Genomic DNA, 26380 nt, shown 5'->3' with positions numbered 1-26380 from the left:
GAAACTACGATCATTGACAATACGGACACACAATGACGGACAATATGGCGGCACAATACAGCGATCACGTGATAGTGTGACGTTGGTGATTGGGGTCTATAGAACTAGACGTGAAATGACAGACTCAGCGGCGTTGGCAGCACGTGTATAGAAAACTAGATGCGAAATGACAGACTTGCCGGTGTTAATTCAGTTCAACTCAATTTTATTTGTGTAGCCCTATATCACAACAAAGTTGTCTCAGAGGGCTTTGCAGAATCAATATGATACAAATCAGATACAGTAGATGAATTAGATGAATTAAAGTACTGGGCATCCCCCATCCTTAGACCCTCCATGGCGGCAAGGAAACTCTCAAAAAACACAATGAGCAAAAAGAGAAACCTTCGGGAGAACCACAGGACGGACAGGCTATAGAAGCACTCGGACTGATGATGGGTATTAGCTGATGGAGTTCCAGTTTGTAGAGATGCAATGGAGTGAGAGAACTTGAGGGGGTCCATCTAGCCAGATGAGACGGGGGGGCGACGAGGACGTCCATCCAGCCAGGGGTCAGGATAGTCAGGCGGCTGCGGCTGAAAAATAGCCCCTCCCCCAGAGGGGAGGCGGGAAAGGGGACACCAGGTTTACTAGAATGTAGATTAAAGCTGCTTTTACTGTTTTGAACTATTAACTTGATACTGAAATAGTCGTTTATTTAAGCCTAAGAGGCTTTTTGTACAATTTTGTAACTAATGTACGAAACATTAAAAGCAGCTAACAGCTGGGGGGGGGGGGGGGGGGGGTCATCAATAGTCGATTTATAATCAAATCGGAGCCTCTGAATCGTAATGCCCAAAGATTCCCACCTCTAATATTTATATACATAATCGGAATTTGGATGTTTATGACTCGTTCTCGAATCTTCCACGGCCAAATCGCGAATAATCTAAGAATTGGAAATTTCACACACCTTGAATAATAATATAATAAATAATGTAACGAATTGGGTTCTAATAGGGCAGTTGTGTTTTGCATGACACAAGATGGATATATATATACATTCAACATACGGTAGATAAGGACTGTAGTGGGCATTTCACTCTACTGTCATTTAAATCTGTCTATGCTGTCCTCACTCCGAAGCGTCTACTTTTTCCAAAGCTAGACAGCTAGTGAACGACGCCTTAATAATTAGACTTCTTCCTTTTTCATCTGATTTATTAATAAAATGGCCTCAAACCATTGTCCTCTTTAGACCGTCGTAAAACTACAAAAAAAAAACTACACAAGCATTGCATTAGCAACAATGTTAGCTTAGCACGCTATACAGGTTCACTAAACATAAACAAAAAGCGTCTCATACAAAAAATATAACCTTTCGCTTACTAACATAATATGTACATTCTTTACAACAACCATACTTACGGACAAATCTTGTCCAAGGATCATATAAGCACAACATTATCAGCCCGAGACGTCTTGCAGCCATTATGAACTGGCAAGAAAACAATAAACCATGTCGCAAAGCGACCACAAGAGTTCGCTGTTGGACAGCGCAAAAAGCCTTGCTGTAAAACTTACCAAAAGGCAGAATACTTTCTGAGCGGGACATGTGCGTTAATTGCGTCAAATATTTTAACGTGATTAATTAAAAAAATTAATTACCGCGCGTTAACGCGATAATTTTGATAGCCCTAATATATATACATATATATATATATATATATATATATATATATCTCTACATCAAAGTTTTTTTTTTGATTTGGGGAAAATATTTGAAAAAACTTATATCTTATATACACTCACCGGCCACTTTATTAGGTACACCTGTCCAACTGCTCGTTAACACTTAATTTCTAATCAGCCAATCACATGGCGGCAACTCAGTACATTTAGGCATGTAGATATGGTTTAAGACAATCTCCTGCAGTTCAAACCGAGCATCATTATGTGGAAGAAAGGTGATTTGAGTGACTTTGAACGTGGCATGGTTGTTGGTGCCAGAAAGGCTGGTCTGGGTATTTCAGAAACTGCTGATCTACTGGGATTTTCACGCACAACCATCTCTAGGGTTTACAGAGAATGGTCCGAAAAATTAAAAATATCCAGTGAGCGGCAGTTCAGTGGGCGGAAATGCCTTGTTGATGCCAGAGGTCAGAGGAGAATGGCCAGACTGGTTGGAGCTGATAGAAAGGCAACAGTGACTCAAATAACCAACCGTTATAGCCAAGGTAGGCAGAAGAGCATCTCTGAACGCACAGTACGTCGAACTTTGAGGCAGATGGGCTACAGCAGCAGAAGACCATGCCGGGTGCCACTCCTTTCCGCTAAGAACAGGAAACTGAGGCTACAATTTGCACAAGCTCATCGAAATTGGACAATAGAAGATTGGAAAAACGTTGCCTGGTCTGATGAGTCTCGATTTCTGCTGCGACATTCGGATGGTAGGGTCAGAATTTGGCGTCAACAACATGAAAGCATGGATCCATCTTGCCTTGTATCTACGGTTCAGGCTGGTGGTGGTGGTGTAATGGTGTGGGGGATATTTTCTTGGCACTCTTTGGGTTCCTTGGTACCAATTGAGCATCGTTGGAACGCCACAGCCTGCCTGAGTATTGTTGCTGACCATGTCCATCGCTTTATGACCACAATGTACCCAACTTCTGATGGCTACTTTCAGCAGGATAATGCGCTATGTCATAAAGCTGGAATCCTCTCAGACTGTTTTTTTTTAATTTATGAGAATGAGTTCACTGTACTCAAATGGCCTCCACAGTCACCAGATCTCAATCCAATAGAGCATCTTTGGGATGTGGTGGAACGGGAGATTCGCATCATGGATGTGCAGCCGACAAATCTGCACTGTCTGATGCCTTCGTGTCAATATGGACCAAACTCTCTATAGAATGCTTCCAGCACCTTGTTGAATCTATGCCACGAAGAATTGAGGAAGTTCTGAAGGCAAAAGGGGGTCCAACCCGTTACTAGCATGGTGTACCTAATAAAGTGGCCGGTGAGTGAATATATCTTTCCAATGCTAAATATGAATAAATATATTGAACACACACAATTTTTTTTTTTTTTGGTGTGGGGGGCAGGCGCTACTTTGCGGTTTTTCACTTATCACGGTGGGTTCTGGTCCCCATTAACCACGATAAACAAGGGATCACTGTATTTCGAGCACAACGTCATATGTCGAGACAAATGACGCGTCAAATTTTACATCGGATGTCAAAAGGAACGTATGTCGAGGTGTTCGTTTGTCGAGTTATCGCTGTATGTTCTTATTTCAGTATTTATTTATTTAATTCAAGATTGAGCTCAACATTTAGATTTGTATTTATTTTGTTTATCAGATTTTACTCATTCATTTTCTTTTGTAGTTTATTTCTGTTTTTGTTGATTAGTTTTATTTTTTTTTTTTTTAAATCCATACATTCATTCAGTCATTTTCCGGTTAGACCCGGTGGGTGTTTTTTGGGCTATATAAAAGTCAAAGTAAACAAATGAAAATAGAAATATTGAAATATATCTTGAAATGAATGAACACTTAAATAGTGACATACAGTGCCTTGCAAAAGTATTCGGCCCCCTTGAATCTTGCAACCTTTCGCCACATTTCAGGCTTCACACATAAAGTTATGAAATTTAATTTTTTTGTCAAGAATCAACAACAAGTGGGACACAATCGTGAAGTGGAACAACATTTATTGGATGATTTAAACTTTTTTAGCAAATAAAAAACTGAAAAGTGGGGCGTGCAATATTATTCGGCCCCTTTACTTTCAGTGCAGCAAACTCACTCCAGAAGTTCAGTGAGGATCTCTGAATGATCCAATGTTGTCCTAAATGACCGATGATGATAAATAGAATCCAACTGTGTGTAATCAAGTCTCCGTATAAATGCACCTGCTCTGTGATAGTCTCAGGATTCTGTTTAAAGTGCAGAGAGCATTATGAAAACCAAGGAACACACCAGGCAGGTCCGAGATACTGTTGTGGAGAAGTTTAAAGCCGGATTTGGATACAAAAAAAATTCCCAAGCTTTAAACATCTCAAGGAGCACTGTGCAAGCCATCATATTGAAATGGAAGGAGCATCAGTCCACTGCAAATCTACCAAGACCCGGCCGTCCTTCCAAACTTTCTTCTCAAACAAGGACAAAAATGATCAGAGATGCAGCCGAGAGGCCCATGATCACTCAGGATGAACTGCAGAGATCTACAGCTGAGGTGGGAGAGTCTGTCCATAGGACAACAATCAGTCGTACACTTCACAAATCTGGCCTTTATGGAAGAGTGGCAAGAAGAAAGCCATTTCTCAAAGATATCCATAAAAAGTCTAGTTTAAAGTTTGCCACAAGCCACCTGGGAGACACACCAAACATGTGGAAGAAGGTGCTCTGGTCAGATGAAACCAAAATTGAACTTTTTGGCCACAATGCAAAACGATATGTTTGGCGTAAAAGCAACACAGCTCATCACCCTGAACACACCATCCCCACTGTCAAACATGGTGGTGGCAGCATCATGGTTTGGGCCTGCTTTTCTTCAGCAGGGACAGGGAAGATGGTTAAAATTGACGGGAAGATGGATGCAGCCAAATACAGGAACATTCTGGAAGAAAACCTGTTGGTATCTGCACAAGACCTGAGACTGGGACAGAGATTTATCTTCCAACAGGACAATGATTCAAAACATAAAGCCAAATCTATAATGGAATGGTTCAAAAATAAACGTATCCAGGTGTTAGAATGGCCAAGTCAAAGTCCAGACCTGAATCCAATCGAGAATCTGTGGAAAGAGCTGAAGACTGCTGTTCACAAACACTCTCCATCCAACCTCACTGAGATCGAGCTGTTATGCAAGGAAGAATGGGCAAGAATGTCAGTCTCTCGATGTGCAAAACATACCCCAAGCAACTTGCAGTTGTAATTGGAGCAAAAGGTGGCGCTACAAAGTATTAACGCAAGGGGGCCGAATAATATTGCACGCCCCACTTTTCAGTTTTTTATTTGTTAAAAAAGTTTAAATTATCCAATAAATTTTGTTCCACTTCACGATTGTGTCCCACTTGTTGTTGATTCTTGACAAAAAATTAAAATTTTATATCTTTATGTTTGAAGCCTGAAATGTGGCGAAAGGTTGCAAGGTTCAAGGGGGCCGAATACTTTTGCAAGGCACTGTATTTATAAGGGTGGTTACTATGTGTGACTGAATGTATGAATATACAGTACACAGAACCTGAATGTGTTGTCCAGTACACACTGTGGTAGATAAGACACAGGATGTTGTTATTGAGACCTAATAACATCAGCGAGCCATTAACTGTCCTGTCTCCTCAATGGTTCTGCTTCAGCACTCAATGGAAATGAAAGGCCATGAATTGAAGTGGGGAATGCCAGCTTTTGTATCTCTAAATTGGTTTAAGGGAGTTGTAGTTTCCAGCATGGAAACCTTGAATTTGAAATATAAGAGACGAAGGAGTATATATCAAATCTGGGTATTATTTCTGCGAACCTTGCATCTTTGGGGGAGGGGGGGATTATCGTGTCTTTTACAGCTTTAAATGTACTCTTTTGTTGTAATTGTTCATGTGGCCCGTGATTGTGATTGACCCATATTGATCCAGAAAGCAGATATCCCTACCATTGGGTCAGGAGTCTTCGCTTTGTATTGGTGAAAGACTGTGTCATAACACGACAGCACACGCGGGGTTGTGTTTCTTTCTTGGCAATGATATTTTCTGGCCTGTGATGCGTTCATGCTGACTTATGAACTCTGTTATCTGTGTCTCATGACTCGTTGGGTATACGTAAATGAATCCTTCTTTGTCAAGAATATTGTTGACGAAGAGGAATTTGATCATATCCAATTTTGTTGTGAATTTTTGCAACACTGTTTTTGTTTTTTAAACAGGCTGCTGGATAACATATTTTATATCCATTTACAAATCCGCAATGTTATCATTTCAGTTCCATGAGTGACAACCACCCGCCGTCTTTCCCTCGGGTTTCCAACTGGCATGCTATTAGCTCCACTTGCTTGAGTTTAACACACAGACGCTGACTTTATTAAGACGCCGGGGACCTTACCGGGTTACGGCGTTCAATAGAGTGAGTGAGCCAAAGCCAGATGGATGAAGCCATCAGCTCGTTTGCCTGCGGGGGGAAAGCTGGAAGGAGGTCTTCATTCCCGGGGTCGTTAATCTAATAGGAAGTCTGCACATGGGAGCTTTGACTCGTCCCTTGTGGAATTGGATGCGCTTTTTAGCTAGCAAGGTGCACCGGTGTTCATTTAATGTTATGTTTAAAGTTCAGTGGCCCAACTCTAGTGGAAACATCTTTTGCGCTCCAGCATGTGCGGTTGAGCTCACTTCCTGTGTCATAAAGTGTCTGAATTTTCTCAACCTTTCTCAAGAATCGGTTACATCACTATAAACATTAGTGATGCACGATAATGCATTTTTCAACCGATACCGATAACCGATAATTTCCTCCTCATTCCAACCGATAACCGATAATGTCAAACCGATAATTCTATTAAAAGATTTATGTAAAATTTTAAATTATACACAAGAGAAAATATTACTGTGCAAAAATATAATTTATTGCTCTTTTTTCAACATCAAATGTGAACAAATAGTAAATTCAACATCTAAAAAATGACCGATTGCCTGACATTGTGTAATGGTAAACTTTTGACAACAATTACTTACAGAGTAAATACCTAAGTTGCACAAAAATGCCTTTGAAAGTAAGCCATTCCTAACATATATAACATTACTGCACTGCAAAAACACACCTCCTTAAAACTAGTCAATTTTAAGTGTGGATCTATTGGAAATAAGTGAAATTATCTGCCAGCGCTTCAAGTGTATTTCACTCAGATTTCTTGGAAGAAAAATAGCTGGCTAAAAATAAGAGTACCAGCCTTATTTTAAACAATAAATTATTATACTTAATCCAAAAAAAAACTTGTTTGTCAGAAATGTTCTTTATTCAAGAATAGGTATGGTTCAGAAATGTTCTTTATTCAAGAATAGGTATGGTTCAAAACATTATTTGAAAGCAATTTTTAAATTGAGAAGTGTTAATGAGTGCCAATAAGTTTTAATTATCTACTGTGACCGTAACTGAGCAGACAAATAAGTTAAATAATTTGAAAAGTGATTCTAATGTTATATGTTTTGTTGAGCACTGTGAAAATGATAACCTCAAAAGAGGGAGATGTCATGTATCTGTTGTACAGCGCTTTGTTTACATTTGCGGCACTCACGACACTTGCTTTACGGCAGCTCAGCTGATACACGGCAGTATTAGGCCGGAGTTGGAGCTCGCATCCCTGTGCGTGTGCCTGAGTTTTGTTAAGCCGAAAATAACGGTAGCGTGGCTGGGAAAAAAAATCTCCTCCCGCCTGTGCCCTTCAGTCCATCTGGCCGCCAAATTGGCACCCGCGCCAGGCCTCTGTCTGGTTCGATGAGTGGAACTGGAGTGGCGGCGGCAGCTACGTTCGTAACGGATATCCGCCCGCCTCGCCATGGCATATTCTTGGCCTGGCTCCGCGCGTCCCGCACGGCGTGGGGGAACGCTCGAGGCCTGCAAGGACTGGCCACAGCAGCGGGCTCCATCGGAAGACGGCTACTTGTCAACTATCGGCTTCGTGCCGGTGTTTAGCATTAGATGGAGTTTACCACCCGCTTTGGGCTGAATGAGGACGCTTTTTTTCCGCCTCGTGAAACTTCTGCAGTGCATATTTTGTAGATGGCGAGAGCGTCGTTTTTTTTTGTTATTTTTTTACACAAATCCAGCCACGGCAATGACAGCTATCTTAAACTGCTTCGGTTGTGTAACTCCGCCTCCTCAACCTCTCCTCCCTCAGGGGCTTCAGAGAGGGGAGGGGTTGAGGAGGCAGCGATGCTGAATGGCGTACCGCACCCAGGCTATTTTTAGACCGTGACGTCGCATCGTAACGCGGAAGTAAAGCCGAAGTGGGACATTGTAGACCCGCCCTCGCATAGACCCAACGTAAAAAGTGCTACTTTTCTCCGGTAATCTTTCAAAAACGAACATGCCGATCACGCATTGCTTTTTTGGAACTTGTAAAAACGACTCTAGACATTACGACACATGAAGGATGTTTTCTTCATACGTTTCCGGAAACCAAAAACTCGAGAGGAAAAAATGCGAAGACCGAATCAACTTGCGCGGACTTTTAACACCAGCTTGGCGAATCCATTCACGTTTCATATGCAGTAAACATTATGTTGGGTTGGCATGGTCTTTCAGAGGACAAAGAGGTAAGCCATTTTTATATTTTTAACTTATTTTTTTAGCGTAACGTTGTGCCGTACTGCTTCTGTCTGACAATGAATGACCTTAAAAGAATTACAATGGTATCTGACTGCCACTGTTACCGTTTCTGTTATATATATAAAAAACAACTTTAGTAAGGGGGAAGTGTAAATAAATTATAGGATTAAGATGTGTTATCAATGAAAAAATGAAAAGTGTTCGTTGGCTGTCTCTGAGTAGCATTTGCGATCGCTACACAAAGCTAACTAAATTACCCCCAAGAACGGTAAGAGACGTAGGACAACCAGAGGATATATAAGAAAGACAGGGCTGATGGTAAAGGATAGCTTGTTGAAACAGGAGAATGTCATTGTCAGTTGCGTCGATAAAAAAGCTAAAGCTATGCTTAGGTCGGCTCGTTTTTTTTCGTCTTTTTCAGCCTTCGACACTAAAGCCATCTCTTTAACTGAACATTTTTATGTTCTTCCACATCTTTGCCAGTGAATTTGGCACCAGGCACATCATTTTCGGAGAGAATTGGTAGGTTTAACTCTGTAAACATCTCCTTCGTACACGATTTCCATTCATTTCCTATTAGGGACAAACGGTGGCTTGTCCTTACTTAGCAACAGTAGCTAATGTCATGAATATTAATGAGCGGAAGTGACGTGTTGCTTGCGGTACGCCATTCTTCGGTTGCGCACATTTGGAGGCTAAATGAAGTATATAATTATCGGATTGCACTATCGGTTGAAATTTTTTTAATCTGGATTATGACGTCATAATGACCATTATCGGCTGATAATTATCGGTAACCAATATTATCGTGTATCTTTAATAAACATAATGGTAGACAAGTTTAGCAGATGTCAATAGTGTTTTCATTTGAAGTAAGATTGTCTGACTGCCATTACGGCGCTAGACGTCTAATCCATTTTGACTGGGAGGGGCCGTTCATTCCCCCCTCCCAGTCAAAATGGATTGGACATCTAGCACCGTCAATGGCAATGAAAGTTGAGGCATATGCGAGGTTAAGGTTTTTTTTTTAATGACCAAAAATAGTCACTTGCCCTATAAAGGATTAACATTTTAATGTAGGAACGTTAACATGACTGATCCCTGATTTACCACCACACTGCTGATTTTATTACATATGTTGGTGGCTTGTTACGAAAAAAGGCAATATCCTGGTTCCCTCAAGATTCATATTAAAAGCCGAACCCCGGTCCATTCCATCATTCTGGCCTCAGCCAGCCTGTGTAATACAAGACTCTTTAGAAACCCAATGAGACTTCATTAAAGCAGGCGGCCCAAAAAATCCTTAAAACCAAACGTAAAAGAATATCCAAAGCGAAGGAAATATTTGCTATTTTTGAGTATTGTTACTTTTGCAGTTAAATTTTAGCCAGTTGTTTCTGGTCACAATCTTCTCAGTTCAAATGGATTTGATTCTATCGCCGACTATGGCGGTCCTTGAAGTTATCGAAATATTGAAGCTAAGGCATGAAAAAGATCACCTCCATCAACAGCTGTATTACCGCTATAGGTGTTACCCTCATATCTAAGGTGCTTCCAGTTAGGGAGGGGCGATATGGCCTTAAGTACTTATCACGGTAAATTGAGCAGATTTACCTCAATAACGATAAATGACGATAAATTCGCCCAAGCGGACTGTTATATCATTTGAGAATCTGAATAGATGCATAAAATACATGTTAACCGTTTCTGGTTGATTAATTTACCAGCTTTCAATTTGACATATTTAACAATTGAACATTAAGCGGAAATATTAAGTATAAAAAAATCTATTGTAAACAATAAGCATTAAAGTAAAAACATTCATAACGGCTTGTATGACTTGAATAAGGTACCACATTCTAAATATTGTGCAAAAATGTCATTGTAACACAAGTGACTTACAGCAAGAGGGGCTTGAACAGTGCACTTCAAACAGAGGACAGTATCAGACAACCTATTGTTAATGGCTGCTGTGACATGATCACTCAACACAGTACTGTAGTATCTACTTCACTGAGAAAGACTAGCATGTTAACTATTTCTGGTTTCAGTTTTTTTCCAGAGCATTTTCTGAAATAAATTAAGCTATACTGCTCTAACTCTTAAGCCAATTAAACATTTAAAATTTTATAATGGCAGTAATGACACATAATAAAACAAACACATAAAGAAAAATAGCTGTAGCCATTAAACGGTCATATTATAGACTACACTGCTGGATTATACTTTATGCTGAATGCTGAGCTGATCCATTGTAAACTGTACCATCATAAAAGCAATCAGAGAAGTGAAACACACACAGATACAAAATGTTGTGGTATACTGATTGCCAGATGCAGTCTGTGCCCAAAGCACCGCTCCCGTATCCACTTATTGAGTTCAGCCGCTTTGACAACGTTAGATTTGCTGTCGGTGGTGATGGCGACAAGGCACTCATTCTTCTGGTCTCTTGCAGAAAGCATTCGTTTCAGGCCCTGAGCGGTCTTTTCACTTGCGTGTTTATCCGAGAAATAGGCTGTATACAGCACCAGGGTGCGCAGTTCCCACTTGTTTTCTATGACATGGACCTTCAAACTAGGGATGTCCCGATCCAGGTTTTTGCACTTCCGATCCAATACCGATATTGTTTTGCACTACTGATCCGATACTGATACTGGCCGATACCGATACCGGCCTATCTGAGCATTTGTTAAGTTTAAAGTTATTTAGCCTCCTTACTTAGTTGTCAGACTCATGTTGAAAAAGGTTTTCGTACTCTTGATAACAACTAGCCAGCTGAATTAGGTGAGTTTGAATAACACACAACGGTTGGTAACAAGAAACTGACCTGTTTATTCAGTGACAAACACAAAACATTATAAATAACAAACAGAAATAGCATAGTCAGTCAGTAAAACGTGCAAATAATATTGTAAACTGTCTTAAAAAGCAAAACACACAAACAACCTCAGTGGAAAATCCCACAACCCCCCCAAGCTATTAGATGCTTTTAATGTTTCGTGCATTAGTTACAAAAATTGTATAAAAAGCCTCTATGGTTTAAATAAACGACTATTTCAGTATCAAGTTAACATTTTAAAACAGTATATACAATACTCAAGTCCCCATTCTGTATCAGCAGCTTTAAACTACATTCAAATCATTTAATTTTGCGAATCAACTGTTAAAGTTGTTAAAATGGCTCCCGTTATTCCATAATTTCCCCTTCTGTCTACTTTCGACATTAAGATAGATTCAAGTCATGATTTTGCCGATTTAGGAGTATTTTAGATAAAAAGTTAATTAGGTTCGCTTGGAAGGTTCACAACAGCCTACTAGGGAAGTCTCCTGCTTTAAGATGGCGGCTGTTTACTAACACAACTAGTTTTCAATGCTTCAGTGTTGCTAACTCCGTCGAGTCTGTCATTTTGCATCTAGTTCTATATACATATGATATCTATTATCTACAGTAAAACGATGTTGACGTTTTTAGCGGCTGTCAGCAGCAGTCAGGTATTCTTGTGTTTTTTATCCAGCGGCATGAGTTGAGCTAAAGCTGTGAGTTGAGCATTGGCATTACCCGGGTCTATGACAAGCATGCTCTCATCATACTCTCTCGCGCTGTGTAGTTTCGCTTTACTTGACATATTTCAATAATCGGAATTTGGATATTTGTGAATCGTTCTCGAATCTTCCATGGCCGAATCGCTTAAGGATATAATGACGGCTGGGCATGTTGTACCGTGGTTCTAAGTGTTGGATGGTGCGTCTTTACTCACGAGAGATAATGGCTCGTCATCCAGAATGAATTCTTCGGCAATGACTCTTGTTATTCCCTAGGCTTTGGGAATGTCGAGTGCCAGTTTGTCATGCATAGCAAAAGTATCTGCCAGTGTTAGTTGCGTAGGACCTTTCTTTTTGTCTTCGGTTTTCTTAACATACTCCTCATGTTGTTTGTGGTGGTATTTCGCTAAATGCTTGATTAGGTTGGTTGTATTAAAGCTTCTTACAGCTTTACCACTACGCTTGACTTTATTGTGGCATATGTTGCACTGTGCCTCGTCGTCTTGTCGTCCTTTAAGGTGAAATGATCCCTCACAGCTGACATTTTTACCGATAAAGTCTCTCGGTAAATTGGGAGACGGTAATGTAAATGTAGTGTGTTGAAGGTGTGCCGTAAAATGCGGACCGGATTTTAGGGAAACCGAAGCAAAAAACTGGAATGGATTATGTAAATCGGTGTGCTGGAAAACCCGGACAGGATTAAAAAAAAAAAAAAAAAAAACTGGATCGGAAGTCTGGATCGGATTTTTTCCGTGTTCTGATCCGATACCGATGCGCATTTTTTTGCCCATATCGGCGTACGATCCGATCCAAATATCGGATCGGGACATCTCTACTTCAAACTGATGTAGGGCTCCATGGTTTGTCATCCTTCTCGAATTCAAAATACCTCCAGACAACAGACATCGAGTTCTTTCTTGGCAGCAACACCACACAATAAGCATCGACTAATGCTATACTCGAAGTGCCTGTGGCCTGGTTTCCTTTAGCCGTTTCACTATTATCTGACTCCATCCATCACGTTCACTTGTAGCATTAGTGTACCGTTTGATAGCAAAGTGCTTCTGTTTGTTTGGTTTTCTGATAGCCAAATGGCTTTACATGTAAGCACACTGGTTGTACTTTCTGAAAGGGAAATGACCATAGCCTAACAACATATAGTCAAAGCAGGCTGAAAAGACTTTAATTTTCTCGTTTCATTAAAGAAAACGAATTTACCGACATGGTCAAAGTTAAGTCGGTCATCACTAATTATCTCGGTGAAGGTACATTTTTGGTATACCGCGCTTTTCTACTTCCAGTCTTAGCAATTCACATCTTCACACAGGCTACCTTCACCACTTATCTAATGCTGTGAATCTCTTTTGGAATTCAGCCAGTCACATTTTTTTAATGGTAATTTTGTGGTAACTCATCAGCTACCATTGACGGCGAATAGACGTCCAGTCCATTTGAAGTGGGAGAGTGGCAGCGAATGAACCCTCCCACTTCAAATTGATTGGGCGTCTACTAGTGATACAGCATAAGGATGAAGTTGTTTGTTCCTTTGCCGTTCCACTAGGGAAGTGTTCCGCTGGCACTTAAGTAGCATTAGAAATGTATGTTGTTGCTAACATGGCATGGCTGCATGCAAGTCTGAATGTCTTTAGCCTATACAGTATGCCGGGTTGCTGCTGCTAATTTTAGGGATTACATCAACAGCGCTAAAATGACAACCCAAGTGAACTCGCCCTCCATCTTCCTTCTCGCCTCCTCCTCCTCTTTATGCTCCCTCTGGTCGCTAATCCTGTCTTCTCATTTAAAAGGACATCCACCTGGCTTATGGCAATTGTTAGGCAGGGATACATTTTTGTGTTGTTTTTGTTGCAGACTGCAGGAAGGGAAGGGCCTGCTTTAAATGGCAGGAATTCCTGTCCTGTGCTACAAACGCGTAACATCCGATGGTATGTTTACGTGTTTTTTTCCCCCTCACCGTTCGTAACGGAAAAAATGCTTTCACAAATTCCCCTTAAATTGTAATTTGAGGGGAAAACATATGACTTAATGCGGCTGAATTCACGTCTTTTCAGTTAAAAGTTTCCCGTCTGCTATGTGACATGGCATGTTGTGGTTGACACCTAGAAAGTCAAAGGTGGTACCTATGATCTGATCTGTAACACTTCACCAAGATGTGTATGGTTGCAGTTTGGTTCAGTTTGCAATGGCAACTTCTTTTGTTTCCACTCATTTTTTAAATGTGCTGAAAAAAACTGAGAGTGCAACTTTAATGCATGAATTTATATTCATAACAAACGGATTTAGCAAGTCATATAAATTAATGCATTTTAATAATGGATTGTATTCTAATCACGAAACCTTTAATCAACATAAAATTTTGTCAGTGCACAATTTTCCGATAAACTATTTAAACGTATGCACAAATGAGGTTGCATGACGGTTAATGAAATAGGGAGATCTGATTAAATAAGCACATTTCAAATAAAAAACTCTGGTTTAAAAAAAATGTGGGTATGTGCAAAAATATATAATGTGCTAGTCTTATGGGCTGGCTCGTTGAAAATAAAAATAAAATAGTTTTTTGCCCAGGTTACATGGAGTTTTAGCTCTCTTGACCATTTATAGAAGAATGATGTGTACTTTATGCTTTTTTACCTTTTTCTTTTTACCATTTAAATGTCATAAAATGATACTAATGAATTGCATTCTAAAATCCTTTCAAATTAAAAATTTCCCTTGTCGGAACAAAGATTGCAATGCGATTAAAATGTAATTAATCAAGGTTAATTATAAAGCCTCTGTTTAGATAGATTGATTTTTATAATCGATTCCAACCCTAGAAAAACTCACTGCATTTTTATTGTAACACTTCAGTTGTTGCCTTGGCCTGAACATATAAACAGCAAATAGTTTATTCAGTTCGTAAGAAATGATAGGTTCCCCACCAATATATGTCAATGCGGGGGTTCACTGTACACGTATTCTGTTGTTTTGAAGCCGAACGCAAAAATAGGACAGCGGTAAAAAGTGAAACGTTTTGAAGATGCTGATCGCACCTAGCAACAGGATACAGGTCGCAACAGAAGCACTTCCTGGAGCTTTGTGTGTCAAATTGTGGCTACCTCTAACGCTGGTTCTGTTGGTAGTTTTGCAAATCATGGCATGTTTTACTGAAAACCCTCAAATTGCAGCTCCTCTCAGATCAAATTTTAGCTAGCACAGTGGAAATCATAAAGTTGTCAAGTTTTAAATTAAGGTAAACTTGAGAGACAAAAGCAAATGTTTGATTTTGATATTTTCAGTATTACAAATTTTTATAATTTGTTGCATTCCTTCTCTTTCATGCGTTAATCCATTCAGCATGTTAAATCGGATTAGCTATTGTAAATGTTTGCCTGTTTTTGAGTGGCACATTTGAATAGTAATTCCTCCTCCCCTCCTCCCTTTTGTGTCTTTTTCATGTTTTTTTTTTAAAGACTGTTCTATTTTTTAAACTCCTCCTCTCTTTCACTCTCTCTGTCTCTATTCATCTTTTTTCCTCTTCATCTATTTCCATCCCTCCTCTGCTCAGCCTCTCTTGTGTACACTGGCTCCTTCGAAGGCAGGCCTCCATGTGCTCGTCCCTTATTGGCTGCCTCCTATAAAAATGATGTCATACTCCAGCGTTGGGGAGGGCGGAGGGAGTACAAATGGAGATGCGCCGATGTTGGATGGAAAAAAAGGGGTGTAGAAAGATTTTGACTTTAGACAACTGAGGAATGATCATATTTCAGTGCCATTGATGGCGATAGACCTCCCATCCATTTTGACTGTTGAGGGGCGAATGAACAAATGAAATGGCTGGGACGTCTGGCTCTGTCAAATGCTGTGAATGAATTAAAGGGTATTTTCTATCCGAAATGAACAGTCCTGCTTTTCCTCTTTGTAATTTGTGCACAAGGGGAGGTAGGTGGGATGTATTTTGCATGTGGGGGCTTGCCTTAATAGACTACATAGCTTTATGTTCCCGATCAATGAAGATGCTCCCTTTTATTTTCCTCTCCAGCCAATCCATCTAATGCAGTTCCCCACTGCCCCCACTCTCTCTCTCTCTATCTCCACCCCTTGCTCGCTCGCTCGCTCGCTCGCTATACAGGTGATGTCATTCTTTTTCAGCTGGATTCCCTCTCCTCCCTCCCTCCACCGTTTGCCCATTAGCGACCTCAGTGCAAGGCAGCACAGCACAGCATCCTAACCCGGCTCAGCTTGTCTCTCAAAATCCCGCCCCCACCTCAACCAAAAAAAAAGCGTAGGAATGCCGGCGCATTAGGGGGCTGTGGACTTGCAGGAGAGGAACCTAGCGTAGCCTATTAGGGGGGAAATAATCGGCAGCCGGCCATGGAGACTCGCCGGCGGGCTCGCGGAGTTGCAGCGGGAGTTTGATGGCGAGGAAGGGGCACTTGGATCTAAATGAATTGAGCATGGGTGGTTTATTTTGGTGAAATTCCAAGAGAAGAAAAACCTCAAAACTTGGACGTCGTTTTCTGGGAATTGTTGTATTTTTTTTCCAGCTGAATTTCCAGTTGAAATCATCTTGTGAGGAATTCCCTGGGTGTCTTTTCCAATCCGGCAGCTTTTTTTGGAGGGGTGGTTTCTCCTTCCTTGTTTTTTTTCCCCCTCCGTTTTTTGGGCGACAGGGAGAACTTCCCTCCTCCCCTCGGTTGAAGAGATGGCTTTCCTGGTCCGTTGCTATGCCAACTGCTTGCAGCCGTGGTCCTCCAAAGTAAGCTATGTTGTAATGCCCATTGACTTTGTGTGTATGTGTTCGGAGGTGGAGGCTGGCTTCCCTTTTAGTGTGTGGTTGAAATACTTTTTCCCTTTACACCTGATTTTTTGAATTAATTTAATTGATTGGATTTGTGCACGATTAAAAGAATAATTGATTTGATGTATACTTTTTTGTTGTTGCCAAAAAGGAAATCTAGCTTTTTATAGTTATTACTTTGCGTTTGGGGGCTTACAGCACAAATAGAGAGGAGTAAAAAAGATATTAAAGACTCTTTGCACTTTATTTATGTTTTGTTCAACATTTAACATGTTTTAACCCTTTTTATGGTAAGCGACTATTTTTGGTTTATTTGGTCAAAAAATCCCTTAAAGACCTGGCGTGTGCGGCCTACATGACCCAAAATGTGAACTTCAGGTCACACTTATAACTAGGCCTGCAAGCAGGACTGAACGCGCCCTCGCAGTTTGGCGCAACTCGGACATCACGCAATCTCGGACGTCATGTGATGAGGTGGTGGCAGATCGCCCCCCTCTAATCATCTAATGAGAACCTAACATGCTTGAAACTCTCCTCTTTTTTGGATTAGAAATTGTGGTGAGTTTTCGAGCGTGTAAAGGCCCCAAATTGCTGCCAATAGTTGGCGCTACAGAGTTGATGTAAATGACTACTACAGGACTCTTCAGGGTAAGATTATCCCCAAGCACAGGTGGTTTGCAGCAGATATCTTGTATATCTGCCAAGTTATGACTGTTCAAAATGTGGGGAGAGACAAAATGGTGACGGTCATTTTCACTTTCCTGTTGGACCCTTCTGCTTCAACCAAACCTCAATATAACACATGTCTTGAGGCTCCCCTTGGAGCAGGTTGGAGGTAACTGATTTTTTTTGCCCTTGGAGGAAATTCCTGTTCCCACTAGAGGGCGCCAGGCCTAATGGGTAATATTTCAATGCAGTCCTGTTCAGGCTGGAATAACTCACATACATGCCAGATATAAAATAGATTGAACGTTGTATGAGGGAGTTATTAGTCATTTTCTGAATTTGGTGTTTTGCCGAAAAAATGGCCGACTTTGGCAACCTGCCCAGGTCAGGCCCCTGAATGAAAACACACCATTTTGATAACTTAAGATTTCATATGCCTAATGAACAGTCTCGCCAATTTTTTAGGAGGATTCAACTAATTCCAAAGGTGCCTAGGTCTCAAATGTGGACCCTGTAAATTTATAAAAATGTCACGTTCAATCAAAAATACACAATTTCCTGTTTGGTTTGGAATATGCGTGCAAGAGACTTTTTAGAGCAGTAATTATGAATAATTATTTTTACTTTGTATATTTTTTCTTGAATGAATAGATTTATAAGGAAAAACTTACCATTGAATTCGTTGCCTGCCATTGACAATTGCCACGTTTACATGGAGCCAAATATTCCAATTACAATCGGAATATTTGTTCAAACCGAATAAATGTGTTCCATATAAACACCTCATTCGGAATGAACAGGTCCAAACCGAATGGAATTTCATTCCGTTTCACAGGGGTGGAATATTCCTTTTCCCAAACCGATTAGAAGTAAAATTATATCATGTAAACAGGGAAGTGGAATGGTGTCTGGTTGCGTTGTTTCTGCACATGCTCCGTACTGACGTGGTGACGTCACTTGGTGACGTAAGTAACGTCACTTGCAACATGGCTTCCAAGCACACGCACAGCGCACCCACAAAACTTTTTAAATGAACGGCGTGTCATTCTGAAGTTTTGTTTCCACTCGAAAAGTTAAAACAGCAGCTGATCTGACGATCGATCGCCATGTTTTGCAATGTGACGCTTTGTTTTGATTAATCTGCGCATGTCAGACGGCAGTTGTCAAACGTCCTTTCGGAATAAAGGCAGACACATGTAAACGCTGGATCGGAATAGATGAAGTGACATGTAAACAGCTGATCTGAAATTTCCATTCGGAATTATTTGAATCGGTATGAATAAAAGTCAGCATGTAAACGTGGCTAATGATAGGCGTCCATTTCATTGTCAATGGCAGCCTGTGAGTTAAATGAGTGTCCTATCCATCCATCCATCCATCCATCCATCCATCCATCCATCCATCCATCCATCCATCCATCCATCCATCCATCCATCCATCCATCCATCCATCCATCCATCCATTTTCTCCCGCTTATCCAAGGTCGGGTCGCGGGGGCAGCAGCTTCAGAAGGGAAGCCCAGACTTCCTTCTCCCCAGCAACTTCAGTCAGCTCTTTCAGTTCCCAGGCCAGCGGGAAAACATAGTCTCCCTAGCGTGTCCTGGGTCGGCCCTGTGGCGCCCTCCCTGTGGAACGTGCCCGGAACACCTCACCAGGGAGGCGCCCGGAGGCATCTTAATCAGATGCCCGAGCCACCTCATCTGGCTCCTCTCGATGTGGAGGAGAAGCGGCACTACTCCGAGCCCCTCCCGGATGACCGAGCTTCTCACCTTATTTCTAAGGGAGAGCCTGGAATCCCTACGGAGGAAACTCATTTCGGCCGCTTGGTTGAGTGTCATAGACAGGGTTAAAAGGTTTAATGCTGAATTTTGTTGCGTTGCTCTCATAAAAATAAAAAGGTAGTGCTTTTCTGCCTTACTGTGACAATGTGCCAAGAGGTCATGTTGAATTTGTGCAGAGAGGTTTCATTTATAAAGCAGCGGTTTCTAGTCATCAACTAGAGGTTTCCACCAGCTGGCCCTGTTTAAAGTCTGTATCTAATTGGTCTGCGGCATTGTCACTAAAGGTTAATTACGTTTTCATGAAGATGCTAACTTCAGTCTGCAGCTCCAGCAGCAGGCAGGAAGGATCGTCTATGATTAAAACTTTTCACCTGGAATTTTAATTTTTAAAAATTCTAATCAGTAATTCAATTGTTTTGGTCCCACTGACTGCGATAGACATCCATTTGAACTGGGAGAGTTCAAGTAGACTGCACGCTTATTTCCGTTAATGACACTGAATGTGTTAAGTTTGGTTGACTGTAACCACTCCATCAGATGAGAACAAATCTATCACTTCTATAAATGTCACCCTCAATTCCAAGGTGCTAATAGTCTTTAGCAACAAGCTACCTGCACCAATTACCACCTAACAATGTGTATCTCACTCATACGGCATTGGTAATATTCTTGCTAGACAATAGCAGAATCCTGTATCACAAAAGCCAGGGTGAGCTTTGACCTTGTGGTATTCATTGATTAGTTTGTAAATGGCCAATCTCACCCTAAAATGGCAGACCTTTGTACTTTCTGGCACATCTTGTTGAGACTTTGGTGTGTGATAGAGATACCAAAATTCCTGTCACTAAAGTAAACCAGCCTCAGGGGCTGCCCATCGACAATCAGCATTGGATGGATGTCGCGTCAGAGTTGCGATGAATAACAAAGAGATTTTGCTGCCGGCTAATGAGCCAGACTTGGACAGTTTGATGGATTCGGTGCCAGGGCGGGCGAGCCGCTGATGGACGGGCTGCCACGTGGGCATAGTGACTCTGCATATCGAAGTAGGAATGCAGGGAAACGTAGGGTAAATCGTCTCGGGATGCAACAAATAGATCAATCTAGATTGGACTATAACCATTAGTGGTCCCCAAATCTGAAATGTTCACTAATATCAGAACATTATGGTGCAATTCAGGCTTCAGCAAGTGAATAAACCAGGCACTGCGCTTGTGGGAAAGGACACACCTTTGAGCTGGAATAGCACCCTTACTTAATGCTGTGCACAAGCCTGTGTTTTGTTCAAGTGACTTTTAGTCACAGCAATGAAGTTGAGAATGAAAGATCTTGAAGATATGCTTCATAATTAATACACTGATCAATCTAGGTTGGACTTGAACACTGTTCCGCCACAGTCTTGATTCGTCACCTTATCAAGACATTGTCAAGGAGTTAGGACACTCCTTTCAATCAATGAATGTATTGATCCTATAGCTGCACCTGTATCATAATTCATCATAATTGCAAGATGATCCTATCATTAAAGGCGTGCCCGAAAAAGGGGATCAACGCAAACCCTACAAAAGAACCAAATTTTTGCCATCTATACTGTACATTTGTTGGTAGTCCTTGCAAGTTTTTGTCATCATATGTATCATCAACAGCCTGGATAAAAAATGCTTATGATTTGGGGGGGGGCATGGGGGGCATAACAGGATCGATCTTTGCCAGATGATGTCATGGCCTTAGGCCCTCCGACATCAAGGTGATTGATAGACTGACGTGATGCCAGATAATGTCGCCTTTGAGCCTTGAAAAATGAGCATGAGAGCTAGAGGGATGTCAGAGCTGTGTGTGTTTGTAAGTTAAAACCGTTATCAGAATGATGCTCCCCTTTCTACCGCCACCCCAATCTCTCCCCAAGTGAGGGGACAGCAGAGTGCTTTTAAGACCTGCCGCAGGGACGTCTGGAAGCTCAAATGCGCAGGAAGTTGAGGCGAATACGATCAATATGGGTCACATTACAGCAGGCCGTGTCCAGATCGCCTACTACAAGTCATCAATTACAACTGTAAAAATCACACAACTAATTAAGCGTCCATTCTATTCTTTTACAACACAAACAGCCCTCCGACAAGGCCAAAACCAACCAAACTGATGTCTGTCTTACTCAGTCAAGCGCATGCCTTTGTGTATTTTGTAGACCCGACCTTAACCTCACTCAAAACCGTCCTCACTTTGACCTTGACGCATCATGATGACATTCACCCTGGCCCCTGCCCCCCCCCCTCGATTTCACACTGTCCCATTATCTCTTTGGTATTGATTCAGCACTGCTGTCTGGGCAACCAGAAAGAAGCGCGAGAGTCTTTACTGGATCGTTTTCAAGGCTGTTAATGAATATGAGATGGGACAGGTCGATTATGTTTTGATGGATCAATCTAGGTCGGGCCAGAACCTTTAGTTCTCCCTTCATTTGTCAGCTTACTAAGACATTGTTAGACACTCCCAGGTCAAATGGATTAAACGTCCGCCGTCATTTTCTACATATAACATGTGGCACTTATCATCTTGTTAATTTGACTTCCTCGGTCTTCTCGAGAAATGTGCATTCAACTTCAAATTTTGCTGTGCACTAAAGTTAATTTCCTGTCCTAGCAAAGCATGCTCGTGATTTATTGTCCGCCCAGACTGGGTGAGTTTTTAGGAAACATTTTGGAACAAAAACAGACTCTACTAGCCCCTGGGCTCGTTGCGTTATCGATGCCAATGTCGCTGCGTGGAGTAGGAAACATCTGTTCATAGCGGGTACCGTGCTTCCCCACCTTATTCATGGGACCAAACAGAGGGTTTTAAAAAAACAACAACGTTCCACACACTTCAAATGGTTGCATTTTGTAAGCGACTGTGGTGTCCCACCCTTCAACAGGTGGAAGCATTTATTCTAATGGTGATCCAGAGCTCCACCGGGATTCACCCGCTAATTTGCAATTCCTATTTATCCAAATCATGCTGGCATCCAGTGCGTTTAGCACGAAAACATAGTATCATCTTGAAAACCTGCAGCATTCTTCTGATAAATTCAGCTCACAATCCCATTCATCATGCCGCCACATTCGGAACTCATTTGCTAAAGCAGCAGATTTTTGGAGATGAATAGGAAAAAGGTGTTGGTAAGGGATGGCCAAGGGAATGCTGAAAAAGCAAAAACACACCCCCGTCAGACCAACCAAGTGTTTAAAGTTGCTTGTTCTGCAGTGCTTTCCCACTCCTGACACATCACATCTAAAAATGCTATTCCGCTCTGAGCAGGGTTTTTTTGTTGTTGCTAAAAGCTCCTCGCCCTCGAGCGAAGTATAGGCTGTGACTATTCCCCTCATTTTTGGGAGGGTGGTAATGCTCCACTTAGAAAAGATGGCATTGGCAAACACCAGACAGTTTCCACCCCATCTGGCTTGGATACTACACTAATACTTATGTAACTCTTTCTATGCCATTAGTTGGGTTTACATGAAGCCAATTATGTCAATTACAAAATATAAGACCAAACCGTATAAAAACACCCATATAAACACCTCAATCAAAATGAATAAGCAAAATCCATTGGGTGGAATATTCCTTTTCCCAAACCGATTGAAAGTAAAATCCTGTCACGTATATGTTGGTTCTTAAAGATGTCAGGAGCCCCTTTCACACACGCCGAAACACCGTGAAAATCCCGGGCAGCCCTTAAATGTGAACGCAATTTCACGGGTCGACTGACATGGAGATTACACGGACATTTCACAGGTCGCGTCTTAGTTTAATGCCCGGGAAAGTCCCAGGACGAGGCCTATGTGAAAGCAAGCGTTAAATTCCGGGGTCATAGCACAATGGCTGAGGACGGAAATATCATGACGGGCCGATGGTCACTTTCTCTTTCTTTGCATTAAGACGAAAAGCGGTAAACAAACATCGCAATGATCTACATAGCAAGCTGGAAATTAAATTAAACTGAAAACATAACGAAATTAAATTGCTACTAGATCGTCAAGCTGAGGAAGAGAGTCCATCGTCCATCTTTGGAAATTTAAGGCTTATTTTGTTTCCAGTGTTAGGGTCCGGAACTACGGAAACAAGGTTGTACCTCAAACCAGAAAACTATGGAGGGATGCATTCAAGGGTTTATTAAATACAAACAAAAATACAAGCAATTGCGGAAAATTGGGTCCGTGACAGTAGGTCGACGAGAATCAATAATAACAACCTAAGCGATAGGCAGAAAGCCAATAAGAATACCAGCACAAGGTAGGGGATTTCAAAACAAGGGCGGCAGAGGTGTTGAAAGGCATCCAGCAAGGTAATACAATGGGGAGAACAAGTATTTGATAGTGTATCAAATACTTGTTCTCCCCACTGTATCTCGGCACCCTTCTCTTGGTTTAAATACAGTTTTGATGAGCTTAGATTGGCTGCAGTTACATCGAGAACGCTCCCACAAACGGCTCTGTAAAAAAAACACGATTTGACCAAAACTGTGACAGCCGATGCCAACCAAAAATGATGTAATGTCCTGGTTATAAAATCGCACCAGCAGCCCTCCCTGCACAGAGAGCGCCAGTGGGCAACACGGGACAAGTCCATGAAAGTGTCTAACCCATGTCATTGGCAGGATATCTCTACATAGGTGAAAGCAATGACGCATCCCGCGTCACGTTTCACGGAAATTTACCGGGATATGTTTGTGAAAGGGGCTAGGTTGTGTCTTGTCTACAGATGCTGTCGTGATGTAAAAGAGCAGAGATGTTTATAAATTGAAAATATGGCACCTAAACAGCACACAAACCTGCGTTGAAGCTTAACATCATGGCACGCTAAGACAGCAGAAAGACATGGAATGACTATCTATTTAAAACGACATAGTTAAAATTCGCCGAAGCTTGGAATGACCAAAATATTGAACAAATAACAAACCACTGGAAAACACTTAAGACTGACTAATGTAAGGCTAAACTGCAAAACTGCGTATGGCCCTGCCAACTCTTGCTTTTCGAGCCGAGGGATGAAATCATGGAAGGGCACCCGTTGGGAAACGTCAATGGCAACAGAAGTTCTGATTAAACGTCGCACTTGTAAATGACAGATCGGAATAATCACGTCCCATGTAAGCAGTTCACCTGAGAGCTTTAGTTAGAATGAAGAAAAAGTCTAATACCCGACTATTGATAATGATAGACATCCAATCCATTTGATGCGGGAGGATTGGCACTCTCGCAGTTCAAATGGGTCTGACGTCTACTAGTGATGAATTCGTTTGAATTCAAACCTTGAAACTATTCATGTTCATTGCTGGTTTTGCTTTTGTTCGCCAATATATGTCTGAGCCCCGTGTCGCTAAAATAATAGCACGAGTGAGGAATTTAGAGCCCCTGTGTTGTAATAATCCGAAACATTGTCAGTTGATAGTAAAGATTTTCCAGCCGGAGTCAGATGTTTTATTATGTGGATCATACAATAACACTATACTCAAACTATCCCATCGTCGCTCAAAGCAGTCCATCTTGTCAAAGTTTCAGCCACCTTTGTAAAGCTGCCATTGAAAAACTTAATCTCTTTCCTCGCCACCTTTACGACTTCGCTCTGTATTTCACACAAGCGTGCAGAGATATACGAGGTAGTCTCAGCCGCGGTCGAAAATTGGATTCTCCGGGATGTTTTCATCTTCATTTCTCGCAGGTAGTCGTCAATCTGAGGCCTCTTTTGCCGAGTGGATCCCTCATTCCCGCTCTGAACATCATCAACCCTCAGACACATCTGCTTTGACGCCATGTGCCGTCTTTCAGCGCCTTTGCGGCGCACCTTCCCCACCGTCTTTGATGCGAAATTGCATGTCGGCTGGAGCAGACTTCATCCATAATTCAAGCCCTGGGCGTGGAGGTGAAAATGCCAGGAACGAGAGGAATAGCAGAATGAGAGAAAACCCAGTCAAATGACTGACCGCTGGAGACCTATGAGAAATAATCCAGTAGTGTTGTGGATTCGTGTTTGACAATTTTGATTCTGTTAAAGTAATTGTTGCCAGTCCATCTCGGACTGTTGAAGGATGTTAGCTAGCAGTGCACTGACACCTACGGGCCAAGAATGGTCATGGCAGGTGGCCAGCCAGTGACCCGACCGTCTGTCACTATGCCTGTATTGACTCAGCTGTGTTGGCACCTCATGCTGGAACACTTGGGAATACTGAAACAAGACCTGTAACAAATCCCTTAAACCGCTCAATGAAATGTTGACTGAATATTTTTGGGGTGAAACTGGACTACTCTTAAAATGGCTTAATTTACTTGTTGCTATTGATGGCGATAGATGTTTAGGAGTTTGTCATTTGTAGACCATCTGAACTGGGAGGGTCACAATAAATGAATGTTTGTTCATTCGTTCAATGCCACCCTTGTAATTCAAATGGATGAACGTCTATCGCCGTCAATGGCAGCCAATGTTTTGAGCATCTGATTGTGTTATCCAGGTCTGACAGTTACACATTGCCCCCGCTCCCTTTCTTTCCATCCTCCATGTTGACTTTATGGAATTGTACAGTTGAAGGAAGCTGACACATTTATATTTCATCTTCAGACTCTCATCCTTAATACATGAGGAGAATGGGAGACCCCTGCCCCCACGCAGCCACCCGCCAAGTAGCTCCCAGGGGAGATGGAAAGTGTGTGTGTTGAGGGGAGGCACTGGATTAAGGCAGTATTAAGTAAGGGTGTGAGTCTGAAGATAACCTCGAGACATGCTTCCATTTTCAAATCTATTCCAAACCCAAACAAGTTTTGGTATTATTTAAACATATTGGCTGCATCCTAAAGTGTGATACAGGCACGCACATATGATGTGGAAAAATGGACAAGCAGATCCAACAACCATGGCAACACATGACTTAATTCACATTGGTGATTAGAGAGTGGTAATTTGAAGTTTCTGATGTGTCCATGACAAATGGTCAGTGTTTCAACCATGTGTCATCATTAATAACACCATTCACATTAATGGGTTTTGTATTATTAATGTTACTTTTAATCAATGCACAAAAATATAGTCTGTTATATCAATGAATTAAAAAAAAAAAAAAAAAAACATTTTAAAGGAATGAAATGTGTAAAATACTGTATATTGCTCTTTAAAGATGCCAAAAATGGCAAGTTATCGAAATGTTTTTCTGAATGTTTATTAGGCATTAAAAATGCTTTGTTTATCAATTAACTCACTGGCTGCCATTGATGATTACAGGCTTGGAGGTTTATCGTCATCAATGGCAGCTAATGAGTTAATAATGAC

The 26380-nt window shown here is 41.5% G+C and overlaps 1 protein-coding gene across 8 annotated transcripts in view; it reads left to right on the top strand.

Moving 5' to 3' along the window:
• The window catches only part of rapgef6 (Rap guanine nucleotide exchange factor (GEF) 6), a 116751-nt gene that overhangs the window by 51043 nt on the left and 39328 nt on the right, over positions 1–26380 (top strand). The window contains exon 1 of one of the 8 annotated variants that reach the window (XM_057820206.1): positions 16017–16598. The exons of the other annotated variants lie outside the window; for them this stretch is intronic. Within the exon in view, the coding sequence (XP_057676189.1) occupies positions 16545–16598 (54 nt within the window). The 5' untranslated portion in view covers positions 16017–16544. Of the gene's footprint in view, positions 1–16016; positions 16599–26380 lie in introns of those variants that run through there. 8 annotated transcript variants of the gene reach the window in all.

This window comes from Corythoichthys intestinalis, chromosome 18 (assembly GCF_030265065.1).
Source record: "Corythoichthys intestinalis isolate RoL2023-P3 chromosome 18, ASM3026506v1, whole genome shotgun sequence".
Taxonomy (NCBI): domain Eukaryota; kingdom Metazoa; phylum Chordata; class Actinopteri; order Syngnathiformes; family Syngnathidae; genus Corythoichthys; species Corythoichthys intestinalis.
Note: the sequence above shows the minus strand (reverse complement) of the source record. Positions and strands in the feature narration are given on the sequence as shown.